Below are 23,585 nucleotides of genomic sequence, written 5' to 3'. Positions count from 1 at the left end.
TGTCAGAACGAAAAGCAAAAGCATACACCTCGAGAACACCAAACTATGGCATGCGAAATCAGTTCTTGATCTCACCCGTACAATTCTGACCTCTGGTGCGTAGGGAACTGCGAAAGCCAATAGTGAAACTCTTTACGGAGTGTTTCAATCTACATTTATCGCGTGTTCGCGTTGCGTGACAGATCTCTTGCAAGTCCAATCAAGCACATCTGTACAAAAATCTCCGCACTCTTTGGCAGTAAGTTGTTTCAAATGTTACATGGCATTCGCCTTCGAGGTGATGGGAGCTGACCCGGAAGGGAAGGTCGCGGGGGAAAAATATTCCGTACGCTCCGTGCTGCCAAGCCTCGACGCGGCGCTGGACATTTTGGCAGGGTTAATGCGTCGTCGCTTCTTTCAACTTGGTGGTATGAGGAAGACAAAGGTGGCCAACCCTGATCCCCCTCTTCACTCATCATCGAGGTACGGACAGGACAGGCCGAAACGGGGTGACACGGCCCTGCAAATGCTATCGCATCCAAGTGACGTTTCAGTGAGAACGATGACGACGTGAGTCGCCTGGTATCGCCTCGGAGCTTCTTTCGTTACTGATCTGCGTCCATCAAGGCAGCACCATTAGCGGCGAGCACCTCCTTGCTGTTGCGGCTGCGGGGCGCCACCTCGGGTGGGCGCGGGACGGTGGTGGCCTGCAGGCGGGGACGCTCTTAGACGGTGGTCTCTAGTCACACGGTGTCGACGGACACGAAGTGCATGGCGGGCACTTCGCTGGGCGGCGGTGGCCGCAGCGGGGGCCGGTCGCCGAACGGAGGCCGTCTGCGCCGTCGCCGTCGCCTCCTCCGGCTCCGGCACACGAGGCACAACGTGAGCAGCGTGAAGGCCGCACAGCCGGCCGACACGCCACCCACCAGGTACAGGTTGAGCTCGGGACTCGGCACGCCTGCGCCCAGGAACAGGAATGGGTTTCGCATTGAAGTGCATGTCCTGCCGACGAGACAACGCATGGTGGGGTGAAGGAGAGGGTGCTTGTTTGCTTTCTCTATCAGGCTGGTGGGTCGCAATTGTTTGCAGCGCTACCGTTTTGCCCTGGCAACTTATTGGCTTGGTCATGAAGTCTCGGGCAATGCATGCGCACATTCCTCCCCATTGCTGTCACCATTTGCCTCGTGCGTCCTTTACTTCTCCTTTCCTCTTCCCTACTAGAAAAGCAGATCCGAGCACATGTTATTAGCCCATGTGGTCCATTTCTTTTCATTGTATCTATACACTCCAAAGGACGTTGCAGACAACTTGATTTTTTTGAGAGTCAGTCCTGCAAATAATTTTGCTGCAATAACAGCAGCTCAAGGATGCAAACATTATTGCACTGCGTTCGCTTCAGCATCTAATACTTGAAAGTATAAAATAATGCTTGCTCACCTAATCATCCTGTCAACTCCTGCGATATTATTGTAAACAAACAAATGAAAGCCATAATGATTGCACGTACAAAAGGAAAAATTGGAAGCCGATTATAGTGCTTATCGAGAACTTAAAAAGCAGCAGCAGCTGATCTGAATATGCGTTATTCTTAATGATTCTGGGAATGGTCTCAACCAAAGATGAGCTGCATCACAAACGTGTAAGGCACCTTTCACACGTGGTTCTGGGACATGTGCTGCATTTGCCTTGCTATATACGAGCCTTCTGCTCTGTTTGCTTGCTGTGACCGTCATTTTCCTGCTTCACAGCACAACGCTTATAGATATTGCCTGCGACATCTTCTCGCTTCGTTTCTTGTGTGTTCACAGCCTGGTCTTTTCTCTTCCTAGCATGGATATACCTCTGCTAAATAGCTCCTCAGCAGTGTATGTCTTTTGAAGAGTTTTCCTACAACCGCACCGTTCCCTACCCCTATCCACAGTGATTTGTGCCAGTATGACGACTTTCACCTGCACTGCCTATGCGCCATATCTTAGTCACCGTGGCAACGGTGCTCTTTTTCAGCTGTGTGTTCTTCTTGTTACCATAGCAACGACATTCAATAAAAGGGGAACCAAGCACTATCACGCAAGGTGTGCCAATTACAGCTCAGTTTTCACCTTCAAGTGATGCACTAGCACGTTTCAAAGTGCAGCCGTTTTGGATGCATCTTTACCTTTGCATGTTTACCTTTGCCTGCATATTTACATAAACCAGGCAGTGTTAAGAAATTTCACATGCAGCCTGCAAAATACAACGAACTCCCGTTAAGATGAACTCGGTTAAGACGAATTCTCACTTATGCCGAACAACGCGGGAACGTTTTTTTGTTTTAACATGAAAGTGTTTTATTCCGGGATTCACGAAGATTTTACGTATGTCATATCCATCATGGAAGTGATACTAGTACAACGAAGCAAGCGGCCTGTAAAGTGTGCACCCCTGCACACAGGGCCTTCTTGCGGGGAAGAAACTTTAGTACTAAAGGGTACGTTATACTTTGGGTTATTCGTTTTTGGGTTATATATTTTACACTAAAGTGTTTTATGCCGGGATACACTAAGATTTCACTGGCGTCATATCAGTCACGGAAATGACGCCAGTGCACCTTTGCCGAAGCGACCCGCCAGCAGGACGTCGCTCGCCAGGCACACCCACAAAACAGCCGCCGGCCCGCAAACCGTGCTCAGCTGCAGATTTCGCTGCATGTTTCCCTGTCGTGTTTTACCGATTTTTTTTATAGGCCCCATGCCAAAAAAAGTCCCTGTAAGACCACGCGCAGCAATCCGGCTGAGTTATATGTATTGAATAAATTGTCCCTCAGCAGGAGAGCAAAGCTGATAAATGGGAGATGTCTTGAATGTTGACGGGGGGATAAATGTTTACAATGCATGGTGTACTGTGTTGCATAGCGCATTGCAGATAAGGGACGACCCTAAACATCCGCTAAATAGTCAAATAATGAATCGCTTGGATCAGGCTTTGCAGTGTAACCTTAAATACGATCTTGACAAACTTACTTCAGTGCCCCTTTAAAAAAATGACGAACCGCCGAATACGATTTAGCTAGCCTTGTTTTAATCATTTAAACTGTGCTACCGCATTGCACATAGCTTTCTTGCTTCCCCAATAAATGCTGTTTAGTGGTGACTGTGTGTCTTGATATTAGGATAACCCGAACTACATTGCGAGGCTTTAGCTTGCACTGCGTAAGCACTAGAAGTCTGACCATCAAAATTCAGCATTACAATTGTTCCCATTGCTAATTGCAGTTCAATGCAATCAACAGCGCCATCAAGGGGACTGGCACTATGTATTAACCTGCTGTACATACTGTATGTCAGTACGATACCAATCTAAGAAATTCTGTGGGTATACCAGACCTCTAGCTATCGGTCAGACAGTGTCGCATGGGCATGTCCCATAGAGTGAAATTGACGGGACTCACAGTCGTCCTCGTCGCTGTTGTCGCTGCTTCCGCAGTTGGGCAATTCATTGCACCTAAGACGTGAAGATATGCAGTAACCATTCACAGTGCATCTCAGTTCATCACAGCTCGGGTCTGGAAAGAAAGAGAGAAAGAAAAAAGCACCATCTTGAAGTGTGACACAAATGAAGGTGGATATTGTGTTCGCACAATGTGTGAATGTCCTTTATGCCAGACAAAACATTTGTCACAGAAGTAAAAGATGGCCCATGGATAGTCTATGAAATGTGAAGCTGAAGCTTTGTGGAAAGGGAGTCAGCAAAATTCACATTTTGAAAAGAGATAAAAAGGTAAATATGGGAGCAATGCACATGAACGTATACTCACAAATTAACTCAATCAAAGCATGAAGGCATAGTGAGCATAATGTGAGCATAATGCGCAATATTTAGATCCGGGACCTATGCAAGTATAGGCAGTGACCAGCGAAGCCTGTAAGGCCGGCGTGACGTTGCAGCAATGTTTTGGTGACTCAAAACTCACTTCTGCTGCTTTTGTTGCACCGTGGCATGTTTCATTTGTAGATTTGTCGCTTTAATCACTAGTGGGGAAATGTGCCACCTGAGGTGGGTCACATTGTTTTGCATGCTCTGGCCCTGATTACACCAAATAATGAAGGATTGCTGACAAACAGAAGACGACAGCTTTCCACATGTCGATGGCTCAAAGAAGGGTTCCACGCCACTCCTTAAAGTAGGAACAATGCATAAGGCTAATCATATCATTCAAGTGTGCATAGTTGGGTGTACAACTTAATCCGCACTAGATTGTAAACTTGGAAAAAAAAAAAAAATGTGCATCCAGTGTGCGACTCATAATGCTACCCAGCTGCTGACTGTGGTCATCTGGCTTCTTTCGCTTTACCGTTATTTAGATTGATACACGCTTGAGCAGTTGTTCCCATAAGACAGCCGCACTGAGCAAAGAGTGAAAGCGTACATAATCAGTGCAAGCCAAAATTGCGTTCTGATACAGTGATCTGAAATGCGTGACTGTGCAAGCCACTTTGCACAACCATTTTCAATAATGATGCACAATGTCCTAAGGTTGCATTGGTTGCACTCTTGCTGCGTATTAGTGCTGCATAACAAAGTTGCAATATGTACAACTCAGTGATCACCATCTCACAGTGTACCGCTTTGTGCCTATATGTCAGCACGTACTTGCTAAGTTGGTATCCGCTGTAGAAAAACTTTAATGCTACAGTCTTGGCCTCGTCAAAAACTGCATGTTTGAAATACTACGTACGGTACCTTTTCTTTTCACACACTTGTTTTCTGCTGTCTATATTTATTACGTGGTACAGCAGATGACCTCAAGAGGCTGCACAGTAATCTCGTGTGCAGCGCGTGAAATCAGCATGACCTTAATGCTTAATATGGCCATATAGATGGAACACACATTTTATGCAGCACAAAGTGAATCAGAGTAGTAAATCGTAGTAGTTCATCTTAATAAATGTAATATAGTGTACCATAAGATGTGAGTGAGTGGCCGTGTCACATAAAACAGGCACAATTTGAAAAAGAGCACACACCTTCTCTTATCTCTGTCCAAACGGCCCTGAATCCACCGTTACCTACAGCCTTTTGAGCGGTCATAAACCTGTAAGAGAAAACGCCGGGGTAAAATAACCACCGATGTGTTTGCGCTGTACCCAAAGCGTGGCTTCTCGTATCTCTCTCTCACTCGTGCACGCACACACACATACGCACGTGGAGACAGAGAGATGGAGAGAGAGAGAGAGCACTTTTTATTTTTGACACCGAATATATATTCCATATTTGCCGACACATTAACGATTTCAGCATTATTTTCCCTCACTCTTCGTTCATGACATTCAGCAAGATGTCACCTATTGTGAGCAAACCAGAGGAGCGCTCTAGCAGCAGTCGTAAAAAGACAGCTATGAAAAATTGTTAGATTCATTTTTCAGGTGTTCGCAAGTGCCTGCGCTCATTTTCACATGTACAAGCTCCACCCATTGGCTGTAAACTTTGTGTGATTTCACAAACTGCAGAGCAGGAAATGATCACGGATGCTGGCATTGTCGTCTTCATGTTGCCATTTCCTTACGTGCGATATTGCCATCTGTTAGAAGGTGTACACGCTGATCGACTGCTAGTAGTTGTTCCTTGCCCTTTACGGACATTTTGTTAGTTTCTGTTTTAGCAGGAAGCTGGCACGTTCTGGAGTTATTCCAGTGCTGGTTCATTGACAATGCAAAAAAAGTCATTTTTTGCTTAGTTTTGCTAACATAAAAATAGCAGCTTCTCTCTCACTCCCCTTCTATTCGTCTTGTGACATTGAGTAAAATGCCCCACAGGTGTGCAGGAAGGACTATTGGCTATGACGTTGTGGTTATGTCTTATGGTCCGATCCTGTCTTATGATCAGATCACCATACACCTAAGGTTTCTGGAAACGCTAAAGATCCCCAGTACGTATGACTTGTTGCATAGCTCTCCAATACGGCGCACTAAAGAAAGCAGGTGCAAAGCACCGTACAAACTCCCCGTTTTAAAATTTTTGCCAATATTTCGCAAGTATTGTATAGAACATAAGGTAATTCAAGAGTGCTCTCCCAACGGACACCAGAAACGCCTAAAGCATGCATGAAAGCATGTATCCTAAGCTTGTTTGTGGCAGGCTTTTTAACAAAACTTACACTCTGCTTTTATAGTTTTACTGTCATGAATTGTACAGATGAGAATTGTCCTTGGCAGTGACACACATCTGAGGTATCTTGAAGTTTGGCAGTTCTGCAGTTTATTATACAGCTGTCCATGCGACCTGGAGTATGTTTTGCGCATTGGTTGCTTTTGTAACACAAAGAGCATTGCCAACATTGCTGGATGCCAAAAATTAGCCCGAAAATGTTTCCCCGACATTAACAAGACCAGAGCAGACTTTGAAATAAAAAGGCAGAGATTGTGATTGGTCTGAACAAGCTTTGTACATTAATCTTGAAGCTTTTTCTAAAAAAATGAAAGTACCGATCCAGATTTTCTCGAATCAGAATGTTCTGCCAAACATCTGGGCCATCGGTTGCAGACACGCACATAAAAAAACTAGCACACAACTGACTAACTTTTGCTACACACTGAGCAAACTACAGTCAAATCTGGATGCAACGAACCTCTATTTAGTTAATACCTGGATTTAATGAAGTTTTGCAATTCCCCAATGCTACTCCCCATTGAAGCGTGCATATATGCTTGTGACCTTTATGTAACAAAGGCATTATGGCAGTTAACCTTAATGTAACGAACTTGCTACACTGACAAGTCATTGTTTCTTGCCCTTTCTGTGAGAAATAGGCTGGAGAAGTGCACCACTTTAGCGAATTTCACCCGCACCGCAAACTACTGTGCATTTCCATGTGTAAGTGTGGTGTCAATTAGGTGCTAGGCCTGCTTGTCGGCATGTAGTCGTGCATCTCCACTGCTGTCTGTGGTATCGGTTCGTTGGTGATGGGTTCTGCTGCCAGAAAACGGTTTTCTCTTTCCAAGAAAAGCTCCCAATTTTAAATGCCGTCTGCGGTGGGGAGAGAGAAGAACGTTGTCGCCCTGTACAGTATCCCAGCTAGCACTCTCTCAGCAATTTGAAGTTGGGGTAAGTGACTTTGCTTCTTTGAATAAGCTCGTTTGAAAGCAGCCGCCGCAAACCTCGCAGTTTTTTACTGTGAAATGAATCGATCTAGGGAGAGTTCACCGCCACTGATGTCCAACATTTTGGTTTCGTTTCTGCTTCATTCACGCGAGCCTCATCTCAAAACCTCATGTAACGAAGGCCCGCATGCAACGACGAATTGCGACTTTTGTCAACTTTGTTATATCCAGGTTTAACTGTAGTTTAAATGAGTTTGTAAGTAGTACTATATATATATAAGAAAAGTAGCAATTTTGTACTCTGTGTCATTATTCTCCTTTTGCATTGTTTAACACTATTTGCCACATTCAGAAGTCGGTGCTTTGGGATGATGACAACAAAGGCTTAAAAGAAACACATGCGACACCATTTGGGGTTTTTTTTTTGCTGCCACTTTAATGCCACGTTACAACTAGCTACACATCATAGCCATATGGCACAAACGCAGTCTCCATTTTTACAGGGGTGCAACATTTATATGCCTGCCGTGCAATGTCTGTTCATTCGTTGTTCAGTGAAAGGAAATTGGGAAAGGCAGCCGTCTCTCTCTCGGCCTACTTACGATACTTTGAGGATGTTGGAGGTGGACATGACCTCTCGTGTGTCATTGCTCAGTCCCTCACCGCACAGTTCGAGCGGGGCGTCAGAAAGGTTCTTCCAGACACGCACTACAGCGCTGGGGCAGCCCCGGTCTGTAACAAAGCGTGGAACAAGTCACGTTTCCTAATTCTTTACAGTTCTGTGGCTGGGCGTATTACTTTTTGACCACAAGACCAATGCGAGTGGCCCCATTTATCACGTTCATCAAGATCTGTGTGGACTCTTCTACTTAATGTAATGAGACCATAACGAATATTCGTTTAGTCACATTTTTAAAATATAAACGATGAATTTTCGCAGTACCTGAATGTTTTTCTTGGTGCGACTGAGAACAATAGACGGCAAGGACGCAGCTGAGTCGTCTAGATGGAAATCAGGGCTGGGAACAATTACCGTTGAAAAGTTGAGCTAGTTGGATCTGATTCATGTATCGTCTGTCCGCGCTTTAACATGAATAAGGCAGTCACTAGAGCTCTATTGGAAAAAGGCTACCCCTACTTTCTTAACATCCTACACTGCACTTCAGTGACTACAGACTTTTGCAGGAACCAAGCACATTACACGTTATTGCTAAAAAGGAGGTATGCACTTTTGTGAGTACGAAAAACCAATGAAGGCTGCGATGCTCATACATGTAGCCCTTATTGCTTGAGGGCTACTAGGAGTGGTGGGAAACTCTCGCATCAAGAGCACATTTTGTAGGCAGTTATGAATGGCCCAGACTGCCACAAGTGCTCACCTATTGGGTGTCCCTCGACGAGGAAGAGTGTGAAGTAGAGGAGGACTTTGTGCCCCGGCCGCACAGTTATGTACCAGTTGCAGAGCTGTCGGTCGTTCTTGTACCCGTTAGGATACCCGGGACTGGTGATGAGACCGTTCTCTTCTCCCGTGATGTTTCCTCCACAATCTGCCAACAGGAACGGGAGCAAAATACGAAATTTGCTGAGCCGTTCTCATGTTGGTCACAGAAATGGAAAATGCTGAAGCACCCTGTGTCAGAGTTTGCTTATTGTACATGCACAGGCTCATTATTGAAACATGGTTGTAATGAAAGAGCGTCAAACAGCGAGACAATGGCAAGGGCTTCGCATTGTGCTTTGTGTATCCCTAACTCGATCATTGTTCTACACTCTCTAGTTTCAACTTGGTGGTTGTCTGACCTGAAGGAGTGACATGTTTTAATAGGGCGAAAACATGTTTTAATAGGGCGAAAAAAGTAGTCTATACAGGTTATTTATGTGGCTGTCTAGCAAAGGTCAGTAGCCTTCGTTATTGTGGCATATCTTCTACTATTGCTTCAGAAAATATTTCGACAGTATAGGGCCCATCAAATACAGTTTTAGTGCCAAACTGATGGGAAGTATTAACCAAATTAACTTATTTCAGAAAAAAAAAACATGAAGACTCAAATGATATGTTGCATATGGCCCAAGTGATTTTATTCTGAACTTGATTGAGACGTTATATTATTTAGTATCCTTTTTTTATAAGCTTCATTGTATGCAAAATAATTGTAAATGTGCCGCAAACTCATTTCGAATCGGCTGTTGGTGAGCGACTTCATGAAGATATGCCCAACCAGTTTGAAGGCGTACGTCACAGCTTCTGCATCCCTAATTGACTGTAATGCATTGAGACGAAATCATAACCTTGCTACTTGTGCGGCAAAAAATTGAATAGCGCCAGCAAATCTGTGACATGCCAGTCACGTATTGATGTTGGTTAAAACACAACATAGAAAACAAAAATGTTCTTGGCATTTCCAACCTCTCCTGCTGCATTTACGCCGATGATATAATAGTTGGTTCCTTACACAGCAGCCCCGCCAAACTCGAGGTAACTTTTAAACTAGCACGTGGTGAGGCATAGTCATGTTTGTTCCCTAGGCCCCTCACTCTCTCTTCCTCTAGATCCCTTAGAAATAGTCTTCGTCTCTGTGCCTTTGTGCGGCATGCCGCACGAAAGGGCAGAGATGAAGAGTTCACTCAAAAGGCCTTCGTTTTGAGTGCACTCAAAACGAAGAGAGGAAATGTGCGAATCAAAATATCTCCGCGGCGTCACCAACCCCATACCTCCAAACTTGTTGACGTCCTTGAGGAAGTAGTAAGTGGCGCTGAATCCGCTGGCGACTCCAGTGTTGTCTGTGTGAAGGACAACCCTCATCATGTTGATGCCCGTGTCGGACACGATGGGCCCCGGAGCCGTGCGGGCGCAGTAACGGCCGATCTTGTTGGACTCGCCCTTGATGGACACCTCGTAGATCTCCAGCCAGTCCTCGACGCATGCCTCGCTGAGGACAGAGCAGAGAGCGTCCATTGTAGCTCGCAAAAGAAAGGTAATTTTGAAAGCACTTGGCCCGTCTAATTAGTGGAAAGAGTGCCGTGTAAAAAAATGGGCCTCCCACTGCAATGTCAATTTTGATTAAAGCAACCGAAATTTCCCTTAATTATGCGAAGCGAAGACATTAAAGACATGCAGCGATTAAACCCGATCAAAATGTCTGCACCGAGCAGGCAAACAGATTTCTATCCCTGACATATTCCTAGCGCAATTTTATGAGTTTGCACTTTCATAAATTCATTACATGGTGTAAAAAGATGTGACTGACGAAAAAAAATCAAAGCCAGCTTGCACAGTTAACGGTGCAAGCCTAATGTCACAGCAGAGCTGTGTTCATCTCACGATGATAAACTCGGTGAGTGCCATATAAGTCCCGCAAAGTCTTCGTCAAGGGCTCCCTCCCCGTTGAAGACCTGCATTACTACTACTTCATGTTCTTCTGGGCGATTACATTCTCGCCTGGCAGCGCGGCGCGCTTCGTGATAAGCCGCCTCCTCTTCGGGCGTCCGGATCTTCTTTGGTCTCCCCATCCGTCATCATGTGCGCGGCGAAGAGTCGGAGAGAGTTCTGCCGTCGCCGCCGTGGCGGCCCGAGTTTGAAGAGCGCAGGTGGTTGCTCCAAGCAACGCGGAGCGAGTGACGTCAGGAGCAGACGACAGTCGTTTTGTTGGCGACCGTGTTTGGTCAAACACGGACTAGCTCGTGTGCTCGGCGTTTTTTTCTGTTTTTCTTTTTTGCGAGCCCTACAAGTGGCGCAAGCCCACGCGCAAACCCGGATACATATGTCAGACTATGCGCCTGCCCTGTTAGCTTTTATTCTTTTCCTGTTCAAAAAAGCTCATTCCTTTGTTGCAACCTCTGTTCCGAATTTTTTCACGAATTCTTGCTTGTGATTATAATTCTTCATTCAAATGCTTAACCCGCCGCGGTGGCTCAGTGGCTAAGGCGTAGCGCTGCTAAGCACAAGGTCGCGGGTTCGATTCCCGGCCGCAGCGGCTGCTTTTCTGATGGAGGCGAAAAGCAAAAACGCACGTGTGTACGGGATTTCGGCGCACGTTAAAGATCCCCAGGTGGTCAAAATTAATCCGGAGCCCTCCACTACGGCGCGCCTCATCGCCTGCGTTGCGTGGGCGCGTTAAACCACTCAATCAATCAATCATTCAAATGCTTAAGTTTCTAATTTAAATTTTTGTGGTGCGGTCGCATTCCTGGCCGACTCCCGGCCGATTCCGTAAAGCGCGCACATGTGTCGGAAAGGAGGAAAACAGGAGGAATGGGGCTGCAGCCACCAGTATATGTTTGGGAGCTCTGGAAGTAGATAAAGTGAAAAGAAGGGCGAAACGTCATGAGGGTGTACCCTTCGCCTCCTACACGGGGTTTCAAAGTTCTTGTTGGCTGGTTTTCTGGCCTTGTATATCACAATTAATTGCGCTCAAGGACACCATGAAAGCAAAAGTCTATCTACCAAATCGTTCCAATAAGGTAGTAATTTCGCAAAATTTGAAGCAATTCCACTTAGCCCTGAAGTGATTCTCTCAACTTGAACACTTCTTCACGTTTTAAGGCAACCATCTGCAGAGAAGAATTCTGCCTGCAATTTTTTATCACCACAGAAGCTTGCTGCAGACTAATTAGTAGTGTACAGTCCCCACTATTATAGGAGGCCCAGCGAGGACCTTTTAACACGAAAGTGTTTTATTCCGGGATGCACAAACATTTGAGTGACGTCATATCCGTCACGGAAATGACGCCAGTACAACGAAGCAAGGAGCCTGTAAAAGGTGCACCCCTGCACACAGGGTCTTCTGGCGGGAAAGCAACCTTTAGAACCAAAGAGTACGTTATACCTAGGGTTGTTCGTTTTCGGGTTTTATATTTTAACACGAAAGTGTTTTATGCAAGGATACGCCAAGATTTTACTGACGTCATATCCGTCATGGAAATGACGCCAGTACACCTTTGCCGAAGCGACCCGCCAGCAGGACGTCGCTCGCCAAGCACACCCACAAGACAGCCGCCGACCCGCAAACCATGCTCAGCTGCAGATTTCGCCGCACATTTCACTTTCGTGTTTAGCCGACACCTATGACACAGGAATCAACCACAATTTTTTTTTTGCCATGAATTTCTTCCATACGCTGAAAACTGTCTACACTTGGTCTGTCGTCAGAGTCGACCTGCTGGATCCTAGCCATATACAGCTTGGCTGTAAAAAATCGTAAAATTTTTTTAAAAATATCCCAGTGCCTCCATATTTTGATTCTAATATTGCCTGGAAATGTCTTTCTAGCAATGCATTTCTGCTTAGAGGTAAAGCCGACGTTAGGGATGACTTTTGTAAGCCGGCTTCCCCACAATGTGTGTTGCACATTGAAGCATGGCCATCTACGGAGGGAGTATACAGCCGCACTTTACACTCGTCTTCACCACCGCCGTGTTTTCCCGAGTCGTGTACACTCCTCATCACGCGCGGCGTGCTGACATTGTGCAAGGCCACGCGCTATAATGAAGCCTCGTTGTATCTACCCACCGATCATGTGTGTCCTTAGTCTGCAGAGGTAGCGCCACTGTCATGATTTAACCTAGCTTTAAATCCCCAGTATAGCTAAACCCCAACATAGGAAATCAAAGCAGACCGCCAGTTTCGCTGGACTTGTGGAAGGGCTCTGAATTTTAATGCAGCAGAGCTGCTTAGTCCCGCACGAATTCGTCCGGCGTAGGCAGAAAACCCCAAGAGCACGTGAGCGCGAGCCTCATGGCGACCGGCCGGGGTCCCCGGCGCGAGGCGGCGGGGACGACTTTTGCGCAGTGGCTTTAGCAAAAAATAAACAAAGAAACCAAACGCGCGTGCCTCGCGGCCACGGTCCGGCGTCGTCCGGGTTTGCGCGTGGGCTTACGCGACATAAGGAGCTCCCGCCTTCGTCGTCGTCTTCGTGTAGCGACCGGCGTGCCACGGGTCCGCCGTGCGGAAGACGATGATGACAAGTCTGTCAAGCCATCCCTTCACAATACGTGGAGACGGCCACAGGACTAGCTGACGAAATGGAGGTCACTGGGGGAAGGGGGGGGGGGTGAGGATGCGCTACAAGATTTGCGGCTGTGTAGTCAGAAGACGACGACGACCGCTAAGGCGTTGTGCTGCTTATCACGAGGACGCGGTTTCGATTCCCGGCCGCGGCGGCCGCTTTTCTGATGGAGGCGAGACGGAAAAACGCCCGTGTTTACGAGATTTGGGTGGACGTTAAAGATCCCCAGGATTAATCCGGAGCCCTCCACTGCGGCGCACCTCATCGCCTTCGTTGTGTTGACGCGTTAAACCCTGCAATCAAATCAATCAAGAAGACGACGACGAAAGAAATGACGACGATTTAGCCATGAAGAGAAAATGCAAGTTGGTTTTATTCGAAAGATTTCGTGTTTTATAGTGCCCCAGCGCTTGTCCGGATACAAACGATGCTTTATTCACTGAGAAATTAAACAATTTAAGTTAAAATTTTGATTTTCCCGCTAAATCGTTTGTCTTCGGGGTCTGCACTGACATCACAGGAACCGACCGCTCTGCGAGGAGGTTAAAAATTTTTTTTTAACCTCCTTGCCGCTCTGCAGCCTAGAATCCCTTCATTCACGCATCCGCCGTACAGGGTAGAGACACGTATACGCTGGCGCCGCCATTTTGGGTTGCTCGCTCGCCGCCGAAGCAAGTCATTGTGTCAAAAACGCGCTAAAATTATCGCCGCAACGCGGTTTACTGAAGACGTTTGAATCATATTGTCTGTTTCGCGTTGCTAGGTCTCGTGGGAAACGAAAAGAATAACGCGTTGAGCCCGTTGGCCCAATTGCGGCGGCACGGGACCGTTCAAAGGTTGTCTCCACCCTGTACAGCGGTGTTGGTTTGTTCCCGCGTTTCTTTACGTTACCCGAACCTAGATGGCGCCACCATACCGTGGCAAGCGTTTGGTTTGTTTTTGCCCGCATTTAAACTTGGCTTGTTTTTGTCCTGGGAGAAAATATTCGTTCCCTGAAACAGTGCTCGCTCGACAAATGGGGTCACGTAAGACACCGTTGCTTGCGTCAATCGGCCAGTGTCGTCTGAGACAACCCCAAGCCCCGTAGTGCTGTGCAGCTAAACCAAGCATGCGGTGCGCAGTACGAACAGCAGAACGCATCAGTACTTCTATGTTTACATGCGCTTTCGTAACTTCCACTGTTTGTCCCATCATTCTTATTGCTTTGTAAAGAATGTGTCCTAAATTTAAGCGCAAATCGCTCGTTCGTCTAGTTTGTAAGCTCTACCTAATTTGCGTCTGCTTCTGCCAGCCTCCGCCAATCGCAGAGCTTAGCTCATGTGACATCATAGGTTCTGTTGCGGGAAATGAGCTGGTGGGTCGCATGACCATTCCCGTTTTTCCTAATTATGTAGCTTATTTGAGCGAAGTTTACGTTAAAAGTGGTGTCAGTATGATTCTAACGAGACAATCTTTTGAATGAACCAAACTTGTGTTTTCTCTTGCTTTGCGGTGCCGTCCAAAACGGCTTTGCACTGCTGGGCTACGGCTGCTCCCTCTCTCCTGGGGCCTGCTATCAATGTGGGGAGAAGCTAGGTCGACCGCCAGCTCTGCTGTTTCTCCGGCCTTGTCAATGCGAGCTAGTGCAAGCTGCGCCATATTTCGTTTTGGTTTAAAAGTGCATTACAAAATTCCTGCGCACTTTCGGAAATGAGAGGAACAACCAAAGCGTTTCAGCACGGCCGAACATAGCGGCTTATCAGCTACCGCGACGCGGCCCGGACCCTTGGTCTGACCCCAAATATTCCAGTTCACATCACCATCATCATCACTTTCTCTCCAGTTTTACATGAAAAGACAAAACATGAAGAATGGCCGATCCAAAAGGTGTTGTACGCTTTCCCCCAAAAAAACATTGCCCTGGCAAAAATGTAGCGTCACGGATGCTTTAGGGAAAAAAACGAATACCGTTGCAGAAAAGGGCGGAGCGCCTTGTTGGGGCAGCGTATTTCCAAACGCTTCGCTGCATAGAGCAACCACATGACAGGTCTGTTCGCGCGATGGAGAACGGTATTTCAACGTGGTCATTGGCTGCGCCCCGAACCTAAGGCAATCTGAAACATACCAAATCACCATTATTAACCAAACCAAAGCTAGGTTTGAGTTAAGAAAAGAAAATTGAATTTAGAAAGAAAATTACGTAATGAAAAAAAAATGACAGAGACCTGCTGGGTCTCGAACCCAAGCCGTCAGCATTAGTACTCGGTATTCTACATGGTGTTACGATTGAGCCCGCCGTTGGGCTTCGTTTCAATACTCCTCGGCTGTGCGGCGAAGCCTCCACTACGTGCGCCTTTCAGACAAGCCCCACCGTGTTGATGACTCCAGTTTTCACGTCTCGACAAGCCCGGGTCAGGCGCTTCGCTTTCGGCGCGTTTCAAACTTCGACGGTTACCGGCGAGGCACGTTTCAACGCGCCCCAAGGACACGAAAGCCCCGCGTTCGCAGTGGAGTCCTCCTCTCTCCCCTCTCTCGGACTCAGCGTGCGCCGCTACTACCGACTGCTCACGAAGTCTGGAAAGAGGGTTGTGTGTGTCTGTGACGTTCGTGGCGCGTGCACAATCTAGAGGGAACGCTGTTTTGACCGTTGGCGCTTTTGGGTATAAATAGACCTCACCCGAGCGCTATAACCCATTCCTGTTTGAGCAGTGAATCATTGCTGTTACTCTGCTCGAGTCCTGTACTGTTACCTTGCCCGTCGGGGCGTTGTTCTTTTGATTCGGCTCACCTCTGGCTATGAAGTAAACAGTTGCGTTAGCCTACGGCTTCTGGATTTCTTCACGGCTGCAACAGCGGCTGGCCGCTCGCTTCACACCACGCTACCAAACGTATGTCGGAGGCGACGGAGCTCGTCTCGGGTCGGCCTTCCCGGTCGCAACAATGGACACCACAGAGCCCGAACGGGGGGCCCGTTTTAGCAGGCGCTCAAAAGAATAGCGCGCGCAGTTACATCACATGTCACGTGGGTGCTCTGTACATCGAAGCTTTTGGAAGCACGCATTCGGGCAACGTTTTCATGAAAAGAACACGTGGCTCACTTGTATCCCTCGTTGGCCAGTTCGGCCTTGGTCTTGAAGTAGTTGAAGACGATCTTGACCTGTTCGCCGAGGCCCCCGAGGAAGACGTACTCGCAGCGGGTGCTGGACGGGTAGTTGGCTGGGTAGCGTGGAGAGTTGAAGTCGCCCGACGCCTGCGACTCGCTCAGGTACCAGAAGTGGCACGTGTTGTTGGGCGACGGTGTGCCCGGAACCTGTGTCGTGTGAGCGCCAGGTAATGCTTATACGTACCCCTAACTAGCTAAGAACTGAGGATAGCCTAAATGGGTCACACGAAAGAGAATGATATTGTAAAAGCAATAAAAGGCTGGACACAGGCTCGGAATATGCTCAGAGACGAATCTTTCACTCGTACGGAACACGTAAAAACGCTGTTTAGGTTTGAACAGAAAGCCTTTAGGCATGAAAGAAATGGTACGTCATATGTAAACATAGACGCCTGGTTCCTGCAAGAAGCCCAGCAATGGCTGATCACGGGGCCCCTGCTTCCATGCATACGTTATATGTTTATGAAGGAAGCTCATGTTATGACCAATGACGCCTTCCCCTAATCCATGCGTGCAGGTCTAGTTACCCATTTAGAGCTCGATCTTACGATGGCTAGCCTTGGAGAATAAGTGCAGCGTGTTTACATATTATGTTCGGCCCTGATGAAGTGAACGGGCCACGCAGAGCAACAAATCCCGCCACCCCGAGAAAGAATGCAGCTGGGTACCTTGTAGTCGGTCTCGAACGAGTATCGTGCCCGAAAGCCCGTGCCCTTGGTTTGTCCGCTCGAGAAGACCATGACGAGGCGCGGCCCTTCCGATATGAGCGCCGGAGGCGCTTGGTTTCCGCAGAAGACCTGGTCGAACTCGTCCACAGCCTGCCGCTCTTCCTGACCCTGCGGTGAGGAAATATATATTTTTAACAGCCAAGTTGTTTAGAAAATTGTTATTTCGCGTGCCCGCAGTTAAAAATACCAAGAAAATGCCGAGCGCATAGCGCGCGCTTGTGAGCGCGTGCCTCGCGGCGACCGCCCGCCGTCCCTCATTTGACAAGCCAAGCATAAGCTCCAGCGTTCGCTGAAATCGTGGCAACACTATGATCAGGCGTGTGACCACCAAAACACGGGGAATGCGTGAGGAGGACACCCTCCGCCTCGTCCAAGCATTCATAATCTCAAGAATTACATACGCCATACCCTACGCTCTTCTCTCCAAGTCAGAAATGGAGCGGCTGGATGTCATTATTCGGAAGGCCTACAAACAGGCACTCGGACTTCCCGTCAGCACGGCCACCGACAAGCTATTGAAGCTGGGCCTGCACAATACAGCCGACGAGCTCATAGAAGCCCATCTTTCGAGCCAAAAGTTGAGGCTGGGAGTTACAAGCACAGGGAGGACTCTTCTCTCTCGTCTGGGGCTCACATCCCCTCTGCAACGTCAGACATCTCAAATGAGAATTCTCGATCACAATATCAGGAAACAGCTGTACGTCTCACCGCTCCCTAGAAACATGCACCCTGTGCATCACTCTGGGCGCAGGGAAGCAAGAGCCAAGGCCATCCACACTTACTACGGGAGGGAACCAACCACAGTGTACACGGACGCGTCTTCCTATCCCGGCATAAGAGCAAGGACAGCCGTGGTTGTCCAGAACAATAAGCACGTCACCAGCCTAACCCTACCCGGATACGACCCCTTACAAGCGGAGGAAGCGGCCATCGCTCTCGCCATATATAACGCAAACTACCGCCAGCGTAATCATCACAGATTCGCAGCAAGCGTGCCGCAACTTCTCATGCGGACGAATTCACCGCACAACCCACCAAATCATCTGTCAGCGTCCACCAGACAGATCTATCATGATCACATGGGCACCCGCCCACTCTGCCGTCCCGGGCAACGAAACCGCCCACCTGTTGGCCCGAGAGTTATCCCGCCGGGCCCCGGGAAGCGAGCAAGAGAGGCCAACCCCGCTGATCACGTATCACGAAATAACGCAGCACTACAAGTTGGGACGTATCGTCTACCCAGCACCGCATAAACACCTAACGAAAGAGGAGGAACGGCAGCTCCGTGCACTCCAGACGAATACTTTCCCCCATCCCACTAAATGCCACATCTTGCACCCCACCGTATATTCCCCGCTATGCCGCTTCTGCGGAGCCCCCGGGACGCTCTTTCATATGGTAAGGGGCTGCGCGCACGCCCCACTACATTCGCGAAATCCCTCCATTCCTTCTCGCGAGCTTTGGGAGAGAGCTCTGACCAGCTCCGACCTCAATGACCAGCGCCTGCTGGTGTTGAGGGCTGTTGAGGCGGGGAAAGCTCAAGGGGTCTTGGACTGAGGACTCCTCCCCATTGCCTTTTGCAATAAACACGTTTACTCTCTCTCTCTCTTTCTCGGAAGGAAAAAGACACGCCATAGCGTACGCCTCTCCAAGGTGATGTCTGCTACGCACCGCTATGTACCGGGCTAGGCGTTTACGCGCTCACGTAGCCCGGGGTTCACGCGCTCACATCCCTGGCGTGAGAGCGGGCTGCTAGTTCCGATGCCATGTTTTAGCCACAGCCAGCGGCTGGACTCTGACTCGATTCCGCAATAAACGGCATCGAGACTTGACAATGTCCAATGATTACCACTTCAAAAAAAATGAAGGGAAACTCACACTTATAGCAACAATGATGGAGTAAAGCTGCACGGCAGCGAAGAAGAAGCAAATTGGCTGCAATCGTGGACTTAAACCGTCGTGATGGTCGTGAAGGTTGTGTACAGCTTGGCTACCTTCAAGTATTACGCGTTAGTGTGAGCTTCTTTTTTTTTTTTTTTTTTGCGAGACATCCGGGGCACTCAACAGCTGTGGTTGTTGCGCCAAGGTTGACGACACGAACAGACAAGGTACACGGGTCAAGGCGCCAGTTGGCCATCGCATCAGAGAGTGCGGGAGGGGAACAGACTTCCTGCCTTCACCACGAATGTATCACGGATGGCTCACATAGCTATCCGTCTACGGGCTGCGCGTACAGATACGTATACGAATAGCCAAGACAAGTATTCGCGCAAGTGACCGCGCAAACGTCACGGAACCGGAACTATATACCTCCGAAAGCAAAGCAGCCGCTGTCAGTGAAGGGAACTATAGTGCCTTATTGCGATGGTCAGTCTCTGCGAAATGAAGTCTATCTACGACATTGCTCAGAGTTACCAAATAGCGTTGCATAATCGGTAGCGCACTGAATTCGCAACTGAGAGAACACAGGTTCGACTCCGCAGCACTTTACAATAGCTCGGAAGAGGCGTCTACAAGTGCGAAATTCAGCGTTTAAGCAGCAAATCTGAAAAGTGTAGTACTACACTTTTGAGATTTGATGCTTTGCGGCGAAAATATTAAATTAGGTACACCTTTTTTCTTGGTTTCGGGATGCCAGTCATAGACGTCAGACTTGACGGGATGGCCAGTTTCGCAGGGATTCGATAGGGTCTAGTCATGGAAATTTTATTAGCGCTCTATTGCGGTAAGGTGAATCAGAATGCATCGTCAAGACGATGCATTCTGATTCACCTTATGATTCACACGCGCGGAATGATGAGGCTTACGGCGCACGAGACACATCCAGAGCCATAGGGAAAGAGCGCACAGAGTGACTCACGTAGCCGCTGACATGACGCCCAACGTATATCGCCTTCGCACTATTCAAGCTTTATTCAACCTTTGCTTTGCTTTGCTATGCTCCACTGGGTGACTTTGGCGGTTGGAGGCATTACTCATCAGTCGCCAAAAAGTAGCCCGTTTCTGACAAAGGTGCGTGACGTGACGCTACAGGCGAAATGTCTTCAGTCTTTCTCTCTCACAACAAGTTGCAGCAGTCGAACTTGTGGCCAGCGCCCTTGGGCCTAGTGACATAGTCTGTGGTGTTGGGAAGGTTTTTCACCACGCATGCGGAGTAGAACCAGCGTGGTGGCAGGCAGCCCGGAATGCTGTGCCACTTGCCGTCGTCGCCAGAGAAGTACTCGAGGCGGCGACCGTAGTCCTTCTGGCTAGCCTCACCGATGGCGTAGATCTTGTCATCCAAGACCACAGCCGTCATTTTGCCCGTGATGGACTTGGTCTTGGTGGTCTTGGACCACTTGCCACTCTGGGGGTCGTAGACCTCGCACACGTTCGATTTGAGAGCCACGCCCCCAATGGCGTACACTTTGTCCCTGTACGTAACGAGGCTGTGGAAGACTCGCTGCAACGTCATTGGCGCGACGGTGGTCCACTGGCCGGTCGCCGGGTCGTACGCTTCCGCCGACCGAACTATCGCCTCTGTGGACATGCCACCCACAATGTAGACGCGCTCAGCGCAGGAGGCGGCGCTGGCGCCAAGCCGTGGGAGTTGCATGCGCCCAGCGGAGCGCCACGTGCCCGTTACGGTGTCGTACTCTTCGGCCGTGTCCAGGACAACTATACCGTTCGGTGAACCGCCGATGCAGTAGACGCGGCTGTTGAGCACGGCAATGCCGAAAAACGCCCGCAGCTGCCTCATGGAGTTGATTGAGGACCATTGTTGGGCGACCACGTCGAAGCAGTAGCAGAACGGGCGCAGCCGCTGAGTGATGTCGGCCCCCATCACGTAGATCTTGTGCCCTATGGAGACGCACTGGAGCCCAAAGACCTGGTCCTGCCTGAAGTCCGTGTCCACGGTGTTCCACTCGCTCGTCTTGTAATCGTAGGTCTCCCAGGTGTTGCTCTTGTAACCACGGTCTATGCCGCCGTATACAAACATGACCTCTGGAGGCGCCCTCTGGACGAACATGTCTCTCGTGGCGTCCTTTGGGCGCGTGTCACGCCCTGACCGTTTTATTTTGTAGCAGCGTTTGATGATGGTCTTGTAAAGCGGGTTCTTGTAGACGAGCGCATGGCGCATGACAGCCTTTCTCAGATAACTGCTCTTCATGAGGTAAAAGCGGATGTGAGGGAGAAGCTTGCCCAGATGCTTCCCGCGTTCTGCGGGGTTCGCTTTGATCCAGAACACGGTGGCTTCCCACACCAGCTCTTCCTGCTGCACTTTCAGCTCGTTCGAGGCGAGCACGTCCGCAAGGTTTTTCAGGGACAGCCGACTGAAGTCTCGGTCTTCAGAGTAGATTTGCTCAAAGTTGTTAAGCAGGAAACGGAGAGCCGGTTTGTGCAGACTCTTCAAGTAAAAGGCAGTCGCCATCTCCAGGACCATGACGGAGTTGTCTACGTCCAGGTTGCGCGACATGAACGCCGAGCACTCGTCCAGAAGGCCGTCGACCATTAGCTGGTCCGCGGCGATGGTGAGCTCCTCGACGTTGTCGACCGTGATCTCCGCGTCCCCCGTGAGTGCGTAAGTGACGATGGCTTGCAGGCTCTCACCGCTTACGCCGGGGATGAGGAAATCGCATCGAGAGGCATTCGTCAGGGGGCCGTTAAAGAGTGTATTGAAATACTGGCTGCATGCCCCGAGCAGGTCTTTAAAGACTTCGATGCTTCCGCCATCGTCGGTACGTAGGGTGGCGGTCGAGATCGGGATGTCGTCCATGACAGAGCGCGGTCAGTATGGACCGCTGCCCCTTGGGAAACGTTTCGGGGAACCCGGCGTGACAGAGTTCTGGGAACGAGCAAGAGAACAAACGCTCGCCTTGATCGAGGGCTGGTGGTTTGGACGACAGCTCCTGAATCTCGTAGACGTGGTAGTTTGAGCACTGCAGTGTTGGCGTCGGTAGAATTTCGCCTGCTGATGGCTCGAGGCGATCGCGATACGCGCTGAGGGTGGGCTCGTGACGAGGAGCGAGAGAGCGCGACTGAAAAGGATGAGGTTGCGTCAATTTTCGCCCTGGGCAGTTTACAGAGGCCAATTACCATTACTGGCTATGCTGAATTGTTGAGAAATAACACATCCAATTCGCTCTCGGGAAACAATTTCCCTGAGTGGGAGTGCGAGCTGACCAGCTGCCTGCTAGAGACGCAGGTTAACCTCGTGTCTCGGGCAAGAGCAGCTGCCACGACTCGCGGCTATCCGGACTAGGAAGGCCACCCACAATAGCACTTTCCGCTCCAATAAACGTTTCTCTCCTCCTCCTCCTGAAACAGCGGAAATTTATCTAAGGAAATTCCAACAGAACTAAAAAAAAAAAGCCAAGTCCCTTTCTTAGGGGACTTTGAAACACGAAGCTTTCTCCCATGCAACCTGTGTCGAAGTCAAAGCCCGGAATCCAAATTGCTTTGACCGTGTCCGAATGGCGCAGTCGGATAGACGTCAGCTTCATGACGCGAGGGACTCAGGTTCCATTCCCGCTACGGGAACCGTTGTTTTTCTTTCGAGGCGCTTAATGTACCTTCGCTTACCATCATCATCACCTTATGAAACCAATTGCGTAAAGTAGGCTTTTCTGCAGTGCGTTTTCGATTTTCGACGCCATCAGTGAGGCATAGAAAGGTTCGCTTAAAAATATTGAGATACCGGTTATGTTGTGCACTGCGTTGCGAAATGTGTGGGTGGCCGGTTGTGCTGACCTATACGTGGACCTAAGGAGGCCGTGAGTTACTTCAAAGTGCCACGCGCAGTAGTGTGTCAGCTTATTGTGTGTCAGTAGTATGTCAGTGTGTGTCAGTGTGAATGCTTATTAGCAAACCTCTTGCCGCTTTCCTTTGTAATAAAGAGCCTTCCTCTTCCTCGTAGTGTCCGTCTACCGCCGCGTATTATTTCGGAGGCAGTTGAGTTGGTACCAGACTTACCGAAATTGAGGAAGCAATGCGAATAGCCTCGGCACTGTGAGGGCCCGGTCACGCTTGCTACGAAAGCGACGGGAATTTTGTCGAACGACGAAATTTGGTCCCAACCATTCGACAAAAACGATCGTCGCGCGACAAAGCGACGGAATTACCGTCGCTTTCGCTCGCTTTCGTCGGAAGTGTGAACGGGCCTTGCGTGAATTCGGCGTTAAAAGACGAAAACCGAACAAATTGCTGCTGACTTTTCCTTGGGGACGGTTGCCGAGCGATGAACCCGAAATGAACCTTTTGACTGAGCAAGCAAGAAGCCCGTATTCTCGTCACTGTGCTTTCCGTTTCCAGCTTATGTAGAGGGCTCCAAAGGACTGGACTGACTGGTCGAAACAAGTACCCCGAGCACTGGTCGGCCATCCTGCGTCGTTCTCATGGGTGGGCTTTGCCGCAACACAAATGAATGAGCGAAAAGTCAAACCCGGGCCTGGATAGAGAGGGTGAGGGATATAGAGGGGGAGGGATAGAGGGGGGGCATTTCTTGCCCAGTCATCGACCTGGGTTCAGAGCAGCTAAATGATGAAGGCTGAGGCATCGCTGTAGGAAAGACTGTTTTCGGAAATCTTCTGGGCATGAAGGCAGAGAGCCTCCTAGGTGGCTCCGAGCGTCTGTTCCGGGCGGGGGAGCCAGCCAAGCCTCCCATGAGGCGATGCGG

General features: G+C 49.1%; 2 protein-coding genes and 1 long non-coding RNA gene across 7 annotated transcripts in view; 1 reads left to right on the top strand and 2 right to left on the bottom strand.

The window, feature by feature from the left end:
- The window catches only part of LOC144152980 (uncharacterized), a 99,416-nt gene that overhangs the window by 10,210 nt on the left and 65,621 nt on the right, over positions 1-23,585 (top strand). The window lies entirely within an intron of this gene.
- Positions 179-23,585, bottom strand: part of LOC144152979 (cubilin-like) — a 276,959-nt gene continuing 253,552 nt past the window's right edge. For all 3 annotated transcript variants that reach the window (XM_077684590.1, XM_077684593.1, XM_077684591.1), the window contains 8 exons: positions 16,871-17,038; positions 16,138-16,349; positions 9,768-9,985; positions 8,435-8,602; positions 7,658-7,787; positions 4,983-5,050; positions 3,407-3,520; positions 179-937 (listed from right to left, as the gene is read on the bottom strand). In XM_077684590.1, the coding sequence (XP_077540716.1) occupies positions 723-937; positions 3,407-3,520; positions 4,983-5,050; positions 7,658-7,787; positions 8,435-8,602; positions 9,768-9,985; positions 16,138-16,349; positions 16,871-17,038 (1,293 nt within the window). In that variant the 3' untranslated portion in view covers positions 179-722. The remainder of the gene's footprint in view (positions 938-3,406; positions 3,521-4,982; positions 5,051-7,657; positions 7,788-8,434; positions 8,603-9,767; positions 9,986-16,137; positions 16,350-16,870; positions 17,039-23,585) is intronic.
- LOC144152355 (kelch-like protein 10) lies at positions 19,989-21,686 on the bottom strand. The gene has a single exon (XM_077683622.1). The coding sequence runs from the start codon at positions 21,684-21,686 to the stop codon at positions 19,989-19,991; it is 1,698 nt and encodes a 565-aa protein (XP_077539748.1).

The sequence above is a fragment of the Haemaphysalis longicornis genome, unplaced genomic scaffold (assembly GCF_048455015.1).
Source record: "Haemaphysalis longicornis isolate Haplotype H1 unplaced genomic scaffold, Haemaphysalis longicornis Haplotype H1 scaffold_9, whole genome shotgun sequence".
NCBI classification, from domain to species: domain Eukaryota; kingdom Metazoa; phylum Arthropoda; class Arachnida; order Ixodida; family Ixodidae; genus Haemaphysalis; species Haemaphysalis longicornis.
The sequence above is the reverse complement of the archived record's forward strand: the minus strand, read 5'-3'. Positions and strand labels throughout refer to the sequence as shown.